This window comes from Acanthochromis polyacanthus, chromosome 18 (assembly GCF_021347895.1).
Source record: "Acanthochromis polyacanthus isolate Apoly-LR-REF ecotype Palm Island chromosome 18, KAUST_Apoly_ChrSc, whole genome shotgun sequence".
Classification (NCBI taxonomy): domain Eukaryota; kingdom Metazoa; phylum Chordata; class Actinopteri; family Pomacentridae; genus Acanthochromis; species Acanthochromis polyacanthus.
This window is the reverse complement of record NC_067130.1, coordinates 1,852,060-1,866,891: the sequence shown is the minus strand read 5'-3', so window position 1 is coordinate 1,866,891 and position 14,832 is coordinate 1,852,060. Positions and strand designations below refer to the sequence as shown.

The following is a 14,832-nucleotide window of genomic DNA, read 5'->3' as shown; positions in this document are numbered from 1 at the left end:
ACAGATTTCAGAAAACATGGTGTGATTCAGGGCAGCAGGGCAGCGCTGAGCTCGGGGCAGTATGAGAGGAATCCTTAATCTTGGTCTGACTCCAAAGCTGGAGGAACAACCTGAGGTGTAGGTGAGGGTCTATTATTTAAAGAAAAGGGCTCCATAAAAGTCTGATCTTCACTCCATGTTTGTGGAAGTGTATCACGGCTCGGACAACAGAGATGGAGCTCAGAAAATGATGCTCATCAGGCTGGAAAAGGTTACAAAACCATGTCCTAAGTGTTTGGACAACACCAATGTACAGTCAGAGATTGAGTACAAACGGAGCACATTAAAGACTATTGTTAAGACCAGACTCTATCCAGAAGCTGTTGTCTAACAAATATTGTGTGTAATAGTTTGTGTTGTCACAAAGGAACCAAGGGGAACCTCTAAGTAGTTAAAAACCATCTGATGTTCATGTTCAGGGGTCTACCATTAGGAGAAACAGAAAATGATCGTGTGCATGGCAGGGTTGTAAGAGGAAGGCCACTTTTCTCCAAAAAGAACATTTCTACCCGCCTGAATTTAGTTAGAAACCACGTCGACAAGCAAGGTGATTATGGAAAACTGTTTTATTTACAGTAAGACCAAGATTATTCAGCTGAAATGGAAAGCATTATACTTTGAGGCAGGAAAAATCAGCATTCCAGCCTTACCTTACCTCTTTGTGAAGCATGGTGGTGGTAGTATCATTGTTTGGACCTTATTTTGCTACGTCTGGGCCTGGATGGCTTTTCTATAGATGTAACGATGAATTCTGACTCGTACCCGCAAATGCCAAAAGAAAAATGTCCAAACATCTGTCTGTGAAGCGAATCTCAAGGGAAAGTGGGTCATACAGCAAGACAACCATCCAGAGCACGAAACCGTTCTACCGAAGAATGGCTCAAGAATACCGTTAATGTTTCAGAATGGACAAGTCAAAGGCTTGACCTTAATCCATGTGAAATGTTGTGGAAAGATCTGAGGAAAACCAGCAGCATCCCGGAGTGGAAGCTCGTACAAAAATTCTTCTTCTAGTTATTAAAATGACAGATACTGAAAACACGGGTTCACACATATTGCATCATTTTTCTCTATAAATAAATAAATGGCTAAATCTACTATTTTTTCATATTAATTAGTTTTTATGTGGTCTTGTTATCTAATCTTAGGGCTTCTCAGAGGTTCTGATTCTGTTTAAGGGCATATTTATGCTGAAATTAAGTCTTTTGAGAGTGTGCTGTGTTCACGTGCTTATTAAACTAAAGAAGGCATGCAGACTTACCTTTGTTATCGACTTTGTTGACACGCTATAGCTTCATTAGCTTTGTGGTGATCAATGTCTGTGACTCTTTCGTGCTGCAGGGGAACCTTTTCCAGACTGTTTTTCAGGGCAGATGTTACATATGTCTTGTGCCTTTTCATTATGCATCTGTAAGTGTGCAGAACAAACACTGTGAACTTAACCAGATTGTTCCGCTGCAATTCTCTGAATAATTATTATTATTACATAAGTGGTGCATACATTATATAAAGTTACAGTCTGAGGCAGTGCAGAGACTATTCTGCAGAACAAAAAACTGCATCCTTTAAACTTTTGTCCTCTTATATCATTCTTTTCTTCCGCTATATTCAGTAGTTTAACTAAAGCTATCAGGCCAATGATCACTAAGAATGCGTTTTCCTTTTTGTCTCTTCTCTTCTATAGAAAAATGATGGTCAGTTTACAGTCATCCAGCTGGTTGGGATGCTGCGTGGCATCGCTTCTGGCATGAGGTAAACACAATCCCAACACACAAGTATCGTATTGTATGAGTGAATAAGTCATTAATTTTTATTTCTCTCCTTTCTGTTAATAAATGCAGATACCTCTCTGACATGGGCTACGTCCACCGCGATCTAGCAGCTCGTAATATCCTCGTCAACAGCAACCTCGTGTGTAAAGTGTCCGATTTTGGTCTGTCAAGAGTTTTGGAAGACGATCCGGAGGCTGCGTATACAACACGGGTAAACCTGCACAGGATTCAGCTCATAATGAATCATCATTTAAATGAGTGAAATCTAAAAGGCTTGTTACATTGCATCTTAAAAGTATTTGTTTGGCTGACTATGACTCAAAGATATTCAATTACCATGACAAAAAAACACAGAAAAAGCATAAAATCTACATTTTTAAAAGCTGGAGCGAGAAAATTGTATTATTTAATCAATTTTCTGCTGATTTGACCGTTTAATTAGCACTGGTGTGAGAGAGAAAAAGGCCACAGTGTTGTCTCCATTTCTGTTTCATCCAGTGTGTATGTGAGTGTGGCTGTGCCGTATCAAACTTTGGATTAAGTGGAAAACTCAACACAAAAACTCACATGCATATTTTCAGAGCGGCGCGACAGCAGCAGGCTTTAAATTGAGCCGTGCATCCCGGGCTGAGTGGCGTCCTGTCAGCCAGAGACCGGCTGCTTCCTGCAGGAGGACGGCCAATTAGTCCTCAGCTCGCTCTCCGCAACACTCAATTAGCACCGAGGCTTGCTGCCTTAGTGCCAGATATGCTGTCACTCACCTCTCTTTGCATGCTCTGCTCTCTCTCTCTCTCTCTCTCTGTTTCTTTCTTTCTTTATCACCGCCTGACTCTCCTTCTGTGACAGCAGTGAGGATAACATAATTCACACCCTTCAAATAATCAGACCCTGAGATATCCTGCTGCTGTGTTCATCAATACCACATCAAGCTAATTTCATTACTCATCAACTGAAAACACATTTTCCTGTGGAACTCAGCAGTCTTCCTGTGAACTTTTTTTTTTTTTTTTTTTTTTTTTTTTTCATTTTTCTTCGCAATGAAAGCTGATGAGAGAAAATGAGCGCGTGGATCTCAGGCCCCCCGACAGTTAGGACAGGGATGAACAAGAAAGTGAAACTCGGTAGCATGAATGCTCCTAAATTGGGATTCATTAGTCTTATGTGTGGGTTCGACCACATGCGGCAGAAGTGTCTCAATTAAGGTCTGTTCTTGGTTTTCTCTCTTCATATATAACAAAATATCCCATTTCTGAGTGTCTCCAGCTGTATTTATCCAGCAGCACGTCATCTGTACCAGCGTGGGACTGTAAACATATCACAGTTATTTATGCAAAAGCAGCAGAACAGACAGAAGGCTGAAATTACTTCTTCTGAGTCTGGTTTCTTTTATATCCACAGACGTGTTCGGATGATCCAGTAAATATTGCCTCATTATTTTTTTTAATCACAGGGAGGGAAGATTCCGATTCGCTGGACGGCTCCGGAGGCGATCGCGTACAGGAAGTTCACCTCAGCCAGCGACGTGTGGAGCTACGGGATCGTCATGTGGGAGGTGATGTCATACGGAGAGAGGCCCTACTGGGAGATGTCCAATCAGGACGTAAGTTCAAGAGATGTACGAAAGGAAATGAAAGCTTGTAATACTCATTGAAATACCAAGTTGATATACTTTTTTTTTTTTAATTCTTTCAGTGTTTTAACTATGATGGAACCCTAACCCAAAGCTAAAACTTAATAATTACCAGTACCGTTGTTGTGGTCTGAACATGACCACAATAACGAACACAATGACAAAAAATGACACAAAATGACCACAGAAAAACACAAAATGACTCGGTGAGACAGAAAATGATCATATGAAGACACAAAATGATGAGAGACACACAAAATAACAAAAAAATTGCAACATGACCACAAAAACACTTGATCACAGACTAAAAAAGGGCCACAAAAGTGCACAAAATGACCAGAAAAAGATCTGAAATGCCCACAAAAAGGACTGAAAATGACCATAAAATGAACAAAATGAGCAGGTCATGTGATCTGGAATTAGCACACTTCCTGGAGGGGTGTTTTTGTAACGGGGAACTTAGTGGAAAGGGGTTTAATTTTCTATTTTCCATATAAAATTTGATCTATTGCCAAATAAAATAAATATCTGTCATGATCATCTCAACTTAATGAAAAGAACACAATCCAAACTATTTGTGATTCAGCTCATTTTATTATTGTTTAGCTCATTAGAATGTGGTTGGTGTTGAATTCAGACGGTTATTTAGTTGATATTTTAGTGATATCCAATCATTTTTTTATTACTAAGTGATTGTTTCCATAATATATAATTATAGAATTTGTAAAGACATGATCATAATGAACATAAACGTTAGGTTTTTACTTTAAATAAAAATGTATGCAGATATATCCCATGGACTTCAGAAGTCCCTCAGTTATAGACTGACCCTGCTAATTTGGAAACTCCTTACATTCAGTAAGGTGATGTCATCCAGCAGATCATGAAAGAAGCGTAGCTACACGGGTACTGAGGTGTTTCCATTAATTTGCCATACACCAGAACAGCACCTGTAACCATAGTAACCGTACACACAGTTAACAGCCATGACCTCAAATGCATATGAAAATTAAAACCACAGATAGCTGTATGTTTTTAGATTTTGTTGACTAAAATTACTCTAAAATTTGATTTAAAATGACACGAGTCGAAAACAGGTGCCAGAAAATTCCACTGCAGCTTCTGAGTGATGCCAGTGACATTAGCATGATTGTGCAAATGCAATATAAGTGTAACATTTGATTCAGACACCACACATGCACCCACTGGCCACCCTCCCTCCCACCCACCCACTCACAGAGGCAGCATATGCAGGCTCAGCCCTCCACTGACCTCTCCATCCCCTGCTCCAGACTCCTCCCTCCTTTTGGTTATTAGGCTGTCTGTCTCCACGTCTAGAGCGAGAGAGGAGAGGAGAGGAGGAGGAGGATGAGAGGAGTGCAGAGGAGAAGACGTTTGATGTTTAATTGAAAGCGTTATGCTGGATTTTCTCTGATCTGCACAAGAAAGTGCAGCCTCTCACACTCGCTCTCTCTCTCTAAGCTCTCTCCTTCTGTTTCCCAGTTCTCTCCCCTTTTCCCTTCTCACTCCTCTCTCTTGTCTCCCTCTCTTTTTTTTGTGCATGTGTGTCTCTAAAAAACTGCAATCTCTGTCTTGTATTTGTTCTTTTTCCTCTCGTCCGCCCTCTCTTTCTTTCTCCCACCTCGGTCTCTCTGATCTTTCCTCCCTGCCAGTCAGCTTTGTGCACTTCTTCACCCTCTCAGCACGCACTGATCATTTGATGCCGTGGTTCTCTCTCATGCTTTAGCGCCAGCGTGCGTATGCATGCGTGCGCCCTCACGCGTGCACGTGTATTGGAGTGCTATCATGTCTGCCTTTTGTGTGAATTTGACACAAGTAAAGGCTGTCATGAACTCAACAAATCAATTCCCTGCAGTGTCTTACACTGGCAGAACTAGGCTGAGAACTCCATCCTGCTTCCACTGCAGGGTCTAACGGAGGGAGCTGGGCTTTATTTATTATTCATCCAACTCAATTCCCCCCCTAAAAACATTTCTGTGATTCGGCGCTGCATCTTGTTACTTGAGGAAATGATTAAGTGCGCTGTGCAGCTTATGAAATAAACAAATAACACTTTTATGTTATGGGAGTCTGTTGATCCTTGCAGGGGGATTTTTTTTTCTCCTTTTCATGGATGTTTTGAGTGGAGGGTCAAACAGAGAGCAGGTGCATCCCTGGAGCGAGTATCAGGATTGCAGATCTTGCTCTAGAGAACTTCATTTGGAAATGATTTAGCCTCGCTGAAGTGTGTCAGAGACCTGCTGAGGAAAAGTTAAAGTGTTGAAGTGTCGAACTGTGTTCTGTCCCCTATATATCCTCCACACTAAGCCCATGCAGTCGGTTTTTATTTCAGGATCAGGTGTGGGAGTGTTGCAGTCATTTTACCTCAAACTGGGTCAACTCTAATTAAATGATCACTGTGCTTTTAAACATTAATCAAGATTCCGTAGCTGCATGGCTAATTTCAGTATAATTACATGTAATATGACCATATTTAGATCAAACAGGAGATGGTTTTACAGCCTGAGAAGAAGGGACAGTTGAGCTTTTTTAGCCTGATTAGCTGCTTCTGTCGGCTGCAGACATAAAGTACGGAGGGTTTGAGCTTCTCTTCAAAGGCCAGGTGTAGTAGGGTGAGGATAATCTAATATTAGTGATTGATGTCTGGATTTTATGATGATAGCCGGGGGTTTAGTGCTCTGCTTTTATGTATTGTGTTGCAGCTTTTGTGGCAGGTCTTTGTAATCTGTTGCATGCATTGTTTAAGCGTGTGTGTGTTCTTGTTTCATCCTGCTAGTAGACAGCAAAGTTAAAGCTGTGCCTTTGTACTGCTGGTATAAATTGACTGTTTCCCTCCCCGTCCTTTTTCTCAATGTGTAATTTCGATAAGCTCACCCATCAGCGGATCATTTGGACCGTCCTGAGGTGTTGCACCATCACATGTCTTTTTCAGAAGCTAACCTCTGCCTGTCCTCCTCCGTCTCTCAATCTGCCTGCAGGTAATAAAAGCCGTGGAGGAGAGCTATCGGTTGCCAGGTCCCATGGACTGCCCCGAGGCCCTGTACCACCTAATGATGGACTGCTGGCAGCGAGAACGCAGCAACCGGCCCAAGTTTGATGAGATTGTTTGTCTACTGGACAAACTCATTCGCAACCCCAGCTCATTAAAAAAGCTGGTCAACTCTTCTCACAGGTAGGACGTCACGCTGCAGCGTCGGCGCGTTTCAGTAAACCCAGGCATTCAGGAACCAACAGTTACTGTGATTTACAGGATCTGAGTGACTTAAGTTTGAGATTTTGTGAAGTTAAAACTTTAGAACTGCATCCATGATTTGGTTCCAAAACATTCAGACAGTGTAACACCCAAAATTGCCTAATTATGAGATGCAACAAGAGCAGCAGAAATTTAATTAAGCCGCCTTCATCATATCTCTCACATCAGTCAACAATACTGACAGGAGTGGCAGGTTTCACAAAAAATGACAAATTAATTAATGTGTCGATCCAGTTTTCAAAATAAGACGGCATAAAGCTACAAACTAGCTCTGAGTGAAACTTTGCCACATGTGACGCTGTTTTTATTTTCTCCAGAACAGCTCACGTTGCCTTCAGATCAACCGGTTCCACTTGTATTTAGTCTCTGTGAGAACTTTAGAAGCTTGAGACCGCTGTGCATTAATTTAGCCATTCATTCTTAAGAGAATTAAACCCAGCACTCCAAGCTAATAGGATCATCATCATCCAGATGAAATGTAAACACTCTTTATTGGAGTCTTGTGTAGCTGCAGAATTAGAATAAGGATGGATGTCATGTCTGGCTGCTGTGTGAGAGCAAAGAAGGGAGAGAAATAAAGGAAAGTGGCTCAGTGTGGTTAGAAATAAGGAATATATTCATGTATATTTATTGCATTAGTGTGCACCCTTCAGGCACAACATTAAAACCACCTGCTGCCAAAGCAGCTCTGATCGTTGTTCCATATCCTTGGGACCTCTGTGGGGGTCCTGGGATGTCAGCAGTGGATCCTTTGGGTCCACCGGGCTGCTGGATGGGGCTTTCATGGATCAGACTTGGACCTGGTCTAAAGTGGTCCAGATGCAAAAACACGCACCAAAATCTCCATGTTTTTACATTTGAACAGAGAAAATAATGGTTTTCCATATCAAACACGATGTTTTATAGAGTTTTTATTGTTTGTTCAACAAACTATTTAAGATTTGACCCACTTAAGCTCACTGGGTTTTGATCTGAACCTGGTTTAATGTGGCAAAATAGACAGTGAAATAACAGTTTTACAAATCAGAAACTGCAGGTTAAACCATCTTCCATCTCTGCATGACGGTCTAGTCCAGAATCTAGTTGACTGACTTTTACCTGTCAGTGGTTTTTATGTTGTTTCTGTTTATCTGTATTTCAGTATGGAATGGCTATAAGGGCTGTGAAGCAAATATTTCTTCAAACACTTCTTTGGAAACAATGAGATAATGTTTGATCTTTTGTTGACTGCTCTGTTTCCTGCTGAGACAGGCATTAAGAGGAAAATACCTAATAAATCAGCAGCGTATCTAACAGCCCTGCAGTGGCGTATGACAGTCGTGTAGATTAAAGGGAAGCCACACCACACTCTTGTTCTAGCTGTAGTGTGGAGAATATTGCTAACTAGCATGAGCATTTCTGTTTGATAGCAGGGAGAGCTCTATTTGTTAGCGCGAGGAGTGAGCTGAATGCCAACGAGTGTGGAGAGGACATCGTTTTCAGCTTGGCGTGATGGTGCATAACTAGCATGAGGAAGTCTCAGTGGTGGCTGTCAGGACTGCTGAGTTCAGCTGTGGGCTCTAAAACGCCTAAACATTTATGATAATCTGCTTTAACTACATCCCAACAGTCGGTGGCAGTTTTTCAGAGAATAATCCGTCTTTTACTGCATCTCAGGGTCTCCAACCTGTTAGTGGAGCACGCCAGCGTAGAAGGGGACGGCCGCACTCGGAACCAGACCGTAGGAGAGTGGCTCGACTCCATCAAGATGGGCCGCTACACTGAACTCTTCATGGAGGGAGGTTACTCTTCACTGGAAACAGTGGCTCAGATGACGTCAGAGTAAGGCCACGTATGCACATGCAAACATACATGAGTGCTAGAGATCTGTTCCCACTGCTAGGTTCCATTCGTATGATTTTCAGATATTTGCGTCTCAGATTTCTGCTTCCGCTGCAGTCCAGTATCGCAGTATTTTAGTAAAAGAAGCAGTTAAGTGTTGTGAAGGTCAAAGGAAAATGAGAATGCAGGATCTATTACAACCCTGTGAAAGCGCTCCGTAAAGCTGCCGTACTGTGAGCTTCTATAAAGACAGATATAGCAACAGAAAATTGGTATGACATTTATGCATAGCTCCGGGAACGTCCAGAAGCTACCATAACAGTGTTGTAACAGCTTTTTAATTGCTTCAGTCAGGCTATATGTAAGAGCTGAACCCTTTGACGAGATTATATTTGCAAGAAAACTGCTCTTAACATCAGCGCAAAACTGGCACTGAAAAGTTCGTTAGCTAAGTAAATAAGAAAGCAATCTCATTTTGTTCTTTTAATCACTTTCATTACACATTTCCTTGTTTGTTGGCAGAATGCCTTAAAAATAGCGGCCTGTTGTCTGTTTTTCAGGGATTTGCGAAGAGTAGGAGTGAACTTGGCTGGACATCAGAAAAAAATTATCACTAGTATTCAGGAGATGAGAGTCCATATGAACAACACTAACTCTACTGTAAACATCTGATGCATATGTACAGGCACACACACACACACACACACAGACACACATCCACACATGCACACACACAATATATGGACCTAGTATGTAATCAAAAGACTCGGTTGGACCTAGAGCGGCTTAGCACTTTCTGCGGACAAGGAAACCCAGTGTTCTATGGATCTAAACTGGAGGATCTGCATTTCGGTGGTTCTTGTGTGTGGAGTTTGCTTGTGGTGTCAAAGGGGATATTTGACATTGCAGCGCTGAAACCAAACTGAACTGGACTGAGTGGTGCCACGAGGAAGGATGGTGTCGACGGTGAGCGGAAAACCTGAACTTTAAGTGATGCTTTTCATTCCAACTATTCCAGTTGTGTGCATTTTTTTTTTTTGGGGGGGGGGGGGAGATTCTTACATTCTTTGCACTGTTTGGATCCTGCCAGATCAAAAACATGAAACAGAGAACCACAGATCTGGCCCTGAGAGGCAACCATCACTTCTTTGACTGAACTTTTTTCCAACCTGCCTCAGGTGAACTGAGCCCAGCGGACCTGAACAGGCTTGTTCTCTACAAGTACAGTTCCATCAGGAGTCGTTGAGTAGAACACCATTCTCAGGCAGGGTAAACGCATAATGGACCAAGAGCAATCATTACTGTCAGCCTTTGCCATGTCCATGTGCTTTCCTGTCTCTGGCAGGTCTTCATGCCACAAATCTGCAGCTACAATCCAGGTCACATAAGATTCAGATTCACGTTCATTTGCTTTACTATCTTCCAAAGCAATGCAGGACAGTAGTCAGAATACATCCTTCATTGTTTAAAGATGCTGAAATTTACAATGGGGTCTCATTGAACCTACAAAAGAAAAGCAAAAACAAAAAAAAACGGTGTCAAGATCCAGAGCTTTAGGCATTAGGATGCTCCCTAAGGCTGTCCTTCTGGCTGAATGTATAGCACTGATAGAATGTGAATACAGAACCATTCTGGTCTTTAAAACCAGCCTCTGAATGAAGCCACAGATTGTACAACAGATTCAGCTGGCTTTCTATCAGGTCTGCTCTGAAAATCTGTAAGAATCTCCACTAACATCTTTATGGTTTCCTACAGAAATCACTCAACTCCAAAACTATGCAGATTCTAATTGAAAATCACTTTATTAACGGGACACTTCACGCACTCGGATTGCAGAGAAGCTTTGTGCAGGTTGTAGCGACCAGCATCACACATTCAGATCACCTGCTTCACTTCACAGTCTAGTAGATCTGTTTACTGGAACCTCCATACATGTTTCACCCACATTCTGATGAACGTCCATGTGTGTTCTGCATCGGACATTGGAATTAAAAGCGCATTTTCCAGTGAAAATGTCACGCCTCCAGTGGGATTCAACTGGAACAATCAATTCCATTTTGGGGAAATTCACACAATGTTCAGTCGAGCCTGATGGGACGTTTTGCTCGTTTATTAATGGAACTGCCACTCAGACTCTCATGGAACGGATCCCCCGGATTATAACGGGACTGTTTACCGGTATTCTTACGGAACCTTCACTCAGATTCTAATGGAACCCTCTGCAAGGATTCCAACGCAGCCTTCAGTCAGGAGTGCACTCGGATCGTCATCGAGCCTTCACTTAGAACCAACAACCTTCAGGTACCTGCAGAAAAACCCTCAGCAGTCTGTTCAGCTTCGCCACGCCGCAGCGTCTCTCTCACACGCATGTCTGCCACACCACTAAAAACCTCAATCTGACAGGACTGCTGAAAACAAGGAGGCAATATACAACTTGATAATCATTTATTTATTTATAATTGTTTGGGGGAAAAAAATAGCAAAAATTCTGTGGACGGTTTGTGTTTTGTCATGATACTCTTTCTTGGACTACTGAGCAGCTCTGCCTACATGTCTGTCATGTATATAATGTATTATATATTTAAAGCAGGGAGCATTGTTCTTCTGTCTGCCATCATGTGGACAAATTGGTATTGATCAAGCATCTCAGAGTAGTACACATTAGTAAATAGTGACGAATATTCTAAATCTGCGTTTTTCTGCTACTTGGACCTGGGCCACTGTCAGGTGGGGGCAACCAGCACATCTGTCCCCACAGAAAGGTCCCACAACGGGTATGCAGGAAGAGCAAATATTCATCTTATGTTGTTGGTGATTGTGTTTCATTTTAAACTTTTGGTGCAAGACCTAGGAATATTTTTAATGGCCCTAAAGAGACGGCGAGGAATTGTCTCTAGAAGTATGTGAGAAGTTTGCACAGGGACTGATGTCTGGACTTCTGGTGTGTTTTAAATGATGTCAATGATCAAGCCCTTGCTTTACTTCTCCTCGGTATGTTATACGTCGCTACTCAGTGCTTTATTGCTGAAACTTGACCCAATGCACCGCTGTGTTCACATGAGCAGAAGGTTCTCACACTATATCTAATCCTCTTTGCAGATGACATGCTGGTATTTTTCTTGGTTCGTGTACTTCTAGTGCTGGGGCGTAAAGTGGAAATGAGATTGTAAAGGTAGTTTTTTTTTTTTAAAGAGGTGGTATCACCTGACTGTATGAAGAGAGCAGAAAAGCACACAAGAAGAATGTAAGGTTCTAAAGAGGTTATTTCACTATTTTAAAGAACATGTTTCACTCTTTAACACTCAGACCCTCCTTGGAGTTCAGAAAATGAAAGGTGGTAGAAATGTCACTCGTGGTATTTAAGGTTTTCCGCCTGCTGTCAGCCGTTCCTGATTGGTTTCATGAAATAATGTAAGTGGGGATTGATCACGGTTGATATTGTACATGGGTATGAGTTTCTAAGAGTGGAAATGTTCTGCCAGAGTGAAAGATAAATGTCTGCACAGCCTCTTTAGTCTACTTTTATCACGTTGGAGTCGTGGCTCTGGCTTGTACATTAATATTCTATATAGTAGTTTTAATTATTTCAGAAAGTAGCCATTTAGCAACTTTAGATCTGTGGTTTTGCACTTTTTTTTCAATCCACAGGGTATTTTTTTAATAAAGCATTTTTATCTTCAAAAATGCAACCAGCTCTTTGGCAGTAAAATAAAATGCATATGTAGACTATTGTGGCTATGCAGATATTTAAAATAGCAGGGGGATGCATCAGTAATATGATGCATAATATAAGGCATGTACAGAGAAAGAAGTCGCGTTGGGTGCTTTGATTTTACCACCCAGCAACTTTCCAATTGAGGTTTCCTCGGTCACGAATACGCCGAACATTTGATGAAGTTTCACAGTGTTTCTGATCCTTATTGGCTTTTTACAACCACACTTTTTCAGCTTAATTTTGCAAACCAATGTCTGGGGCATGAACAATTGGTGACTACTACACCCTTACAAGTGCCTCTCATGTTTTGAGCACCGTTATTTCCTCCCCTGCTAAAATGCCCCAACCATGCCCTCCAACTTTCTGTATGTTTCCTTCCTGCCAACGATGTCTGCAGGCACTAAGACGAATGTCGGACAATGTGTATGTTGGAACTAATTTAATTTGCACTTTATGAGAAATCTGTTGCCCTTTTCTTTGACTAAAATGTCTCTAGGTGACTGACTTTTCTGATCTATTTACTGGATAATTACTGTGTTCCCAGATGCTGATTATGTCACTTCATATTCTCAATGCTTCCCATGATGTAGAATTTGACTATTAAGCACAAAGCATTGGTGATATTTTAAAAAGAATCAAAAGTTAGATGAGCATCATTGATGTAGAGCACTGTTTTTCTTGTGTATGGCACAATGATACACCTTCAGAACGTATGCACAAGGTTCGACAGGCATCTTTTAGGACGGACGGCGAGTGAATGATGTAACTTTTTTATTTAACAAGAGGTCAGTAGCACTAGCCCATGATGTCAACAGACTTCAGCCAGACGGAGTGTTTGTGGCATTTTAGCGTTACCACTGTTAAGTACAAAGGTGTGAAAACAGGTATTGATTTGTCGCCGTGGCTGATAGGTGTTAGCTGTGCAACAACATTAACATAACATTAACTCAAATGATTTCTTCTCAGCACTTTTGCAACGACATGATGTTATCTGGAGTCTTATTCAACAGGAGGAAAGGTCAGCTGGAGCTCCATCAGACATACAGTGTTTGTGCATGAGCCAAATGTGTGGTGTCAAATTAAGTTGCATTTGGTGTAACATCTGAATCAACACCATTTGTTGTTTGGAAGGGAGTTTCAGAGGAGGTAATCTAATCTATACACATCAATATACATGGAAATTTCCATAAGAGGTTCTTGTATTCATGCACACTCGGGTTTGATGGAATTGGTTCCATAATAAAAGCACTGCATAAACCGCTAGAGAGCAGGTTTGACTGAATTCTAGCAAATGTACAAAAGCAATACCTGATATTATTAGCAAAAATCACATTTGTATACTCGGATGTATGGGGATATAACAACAATTAAAGGTTGCACTAACATCTGAATGGATTTAAGACGTGCACATTCTGAAAATACAGGTTTGGGCGTCTTTGAAAACCTCATAAATAAAGAAGTGGGTGGGGTTGTATCGGGGGCAAGAGTTTTGGTAGTAAAAGTCCTAACATTGTCCATTTACTACCAGCATTTCCAGTTCTTTGATGGAGTGAAATTTCTTTCAGTTCATCAGCTCAGACAAGGAGCAACTGTGCAAATAAAGTCCTAGACAAATGTACAACTCACTTCTGGTTGCAGGCATCTTCATCATAGCACCAGCTAATGAAGCCTGTAGGTATTGTAGAATTTATGCCATATGATGGATGGCATTGTGAGGGGAAAGTGTTTGATAAAAGCTACTGTGGTTGAAGCACATTGAAGAGTTCTCTGACTCTCAAGTGTTTGTTGAGTAACACTGAGACTTTTTTGTTGAAAATAAAAAATGCAAATTTGCAGTGGGACAGACACTTCTCTTAGCGATGCCCCCCCCACCCACCCACTTCACAACTGTATAGTTAACTTCTCAGGAAGTGGAAAATAGGTACATTCATGGGTTATCACACATCTGGTCCTAGGGAAAAAAATGTGCAGCTTTTCACTCAGTGTTAACTTCTAAAACAGGTATGCGGTTATTCGGATTTCCCCAGGTCGAAGACGTTAAACATTAGCAGTAAGTCACGCATAAGGTTTTGAACAACTGAATAACTGTTTTGTGATTCATTGAAAGCACAGTAAAAATACTTAGCTATTGATGTGCTATTGGTTTGTCTTTGAGACTGTCATGTATTCTGTTTGTGTTGATGTTTTTGTAGTGTGTTTCCAAATTCTATATTTTTGCAATAAAACTTGGAGAAAAAAAAATTGATTCTTGATGCAGATTTTATTGTCTGATAACCAAACTGACACAACACTCAGATGGGGGGGGGGGGGATCAGTGATTGCTTAGACCTAACAGTAAAATTCTATGTTCTTATGTTCTTTCTATTGAATAAACAGGTTGTCTGTACATGATAAAGCCATTTTTAACCATTCTAGTGGTATAGCTCGAGAGATGCTAATGTTTGTTAGTCTTCAGTTCAGACAGAAACATCTCAGCAACTATTAGATGGGCTTCCATTGTGTTCCTTACATCTTACTGACTTTGACATTCCATCAGAAGGTCAAATTTTTTATTTGTTTAATGACTAAGTAGCTTCAAAAC

The 14,832-nt window shown here is 41.2% G+C and overlaps 1 protein-coding gene across 1 annotated transcript in view; it reads left to right on the top strand.

Annotated features, from left to right (window-relative positions):
* Positions 1-14,496, top strand: part of LOC110950181 (ephrin type-A receptor 5) — a 73,779-nt gene extending 59,283 nt beyond the window's left edge. The window contains exons 14-19 of the mRNA XM_051938337.1: positions 1,724-1,791; positions 1,881-2,022; positions 3,262-3,411; positions 6,441-6,634; positions 8,372-8,536; positions 9,097-14,496. Coding sequence (XP_051794297.1) covers positions 1,724-1,791; positions 1,881-2,022; positions 3,262-3,411; positions 6,441-6,634; positions 8,372-8,536; positions 9,097-9,208 — 831 coding nt within the window. The 3' untranslated portion in view covers positions 9,209-14,496. The remainder of the gene's footprint in view (positions 1-1,723; positions 1,792-1,880; positions 2,023-3,261; positions 3,412-6,440; positions 6,635-8,371; positions 8,537-9,096) is intronic.
* Positions 14,497-14,832: the final 336 nt, after the last annotated feature.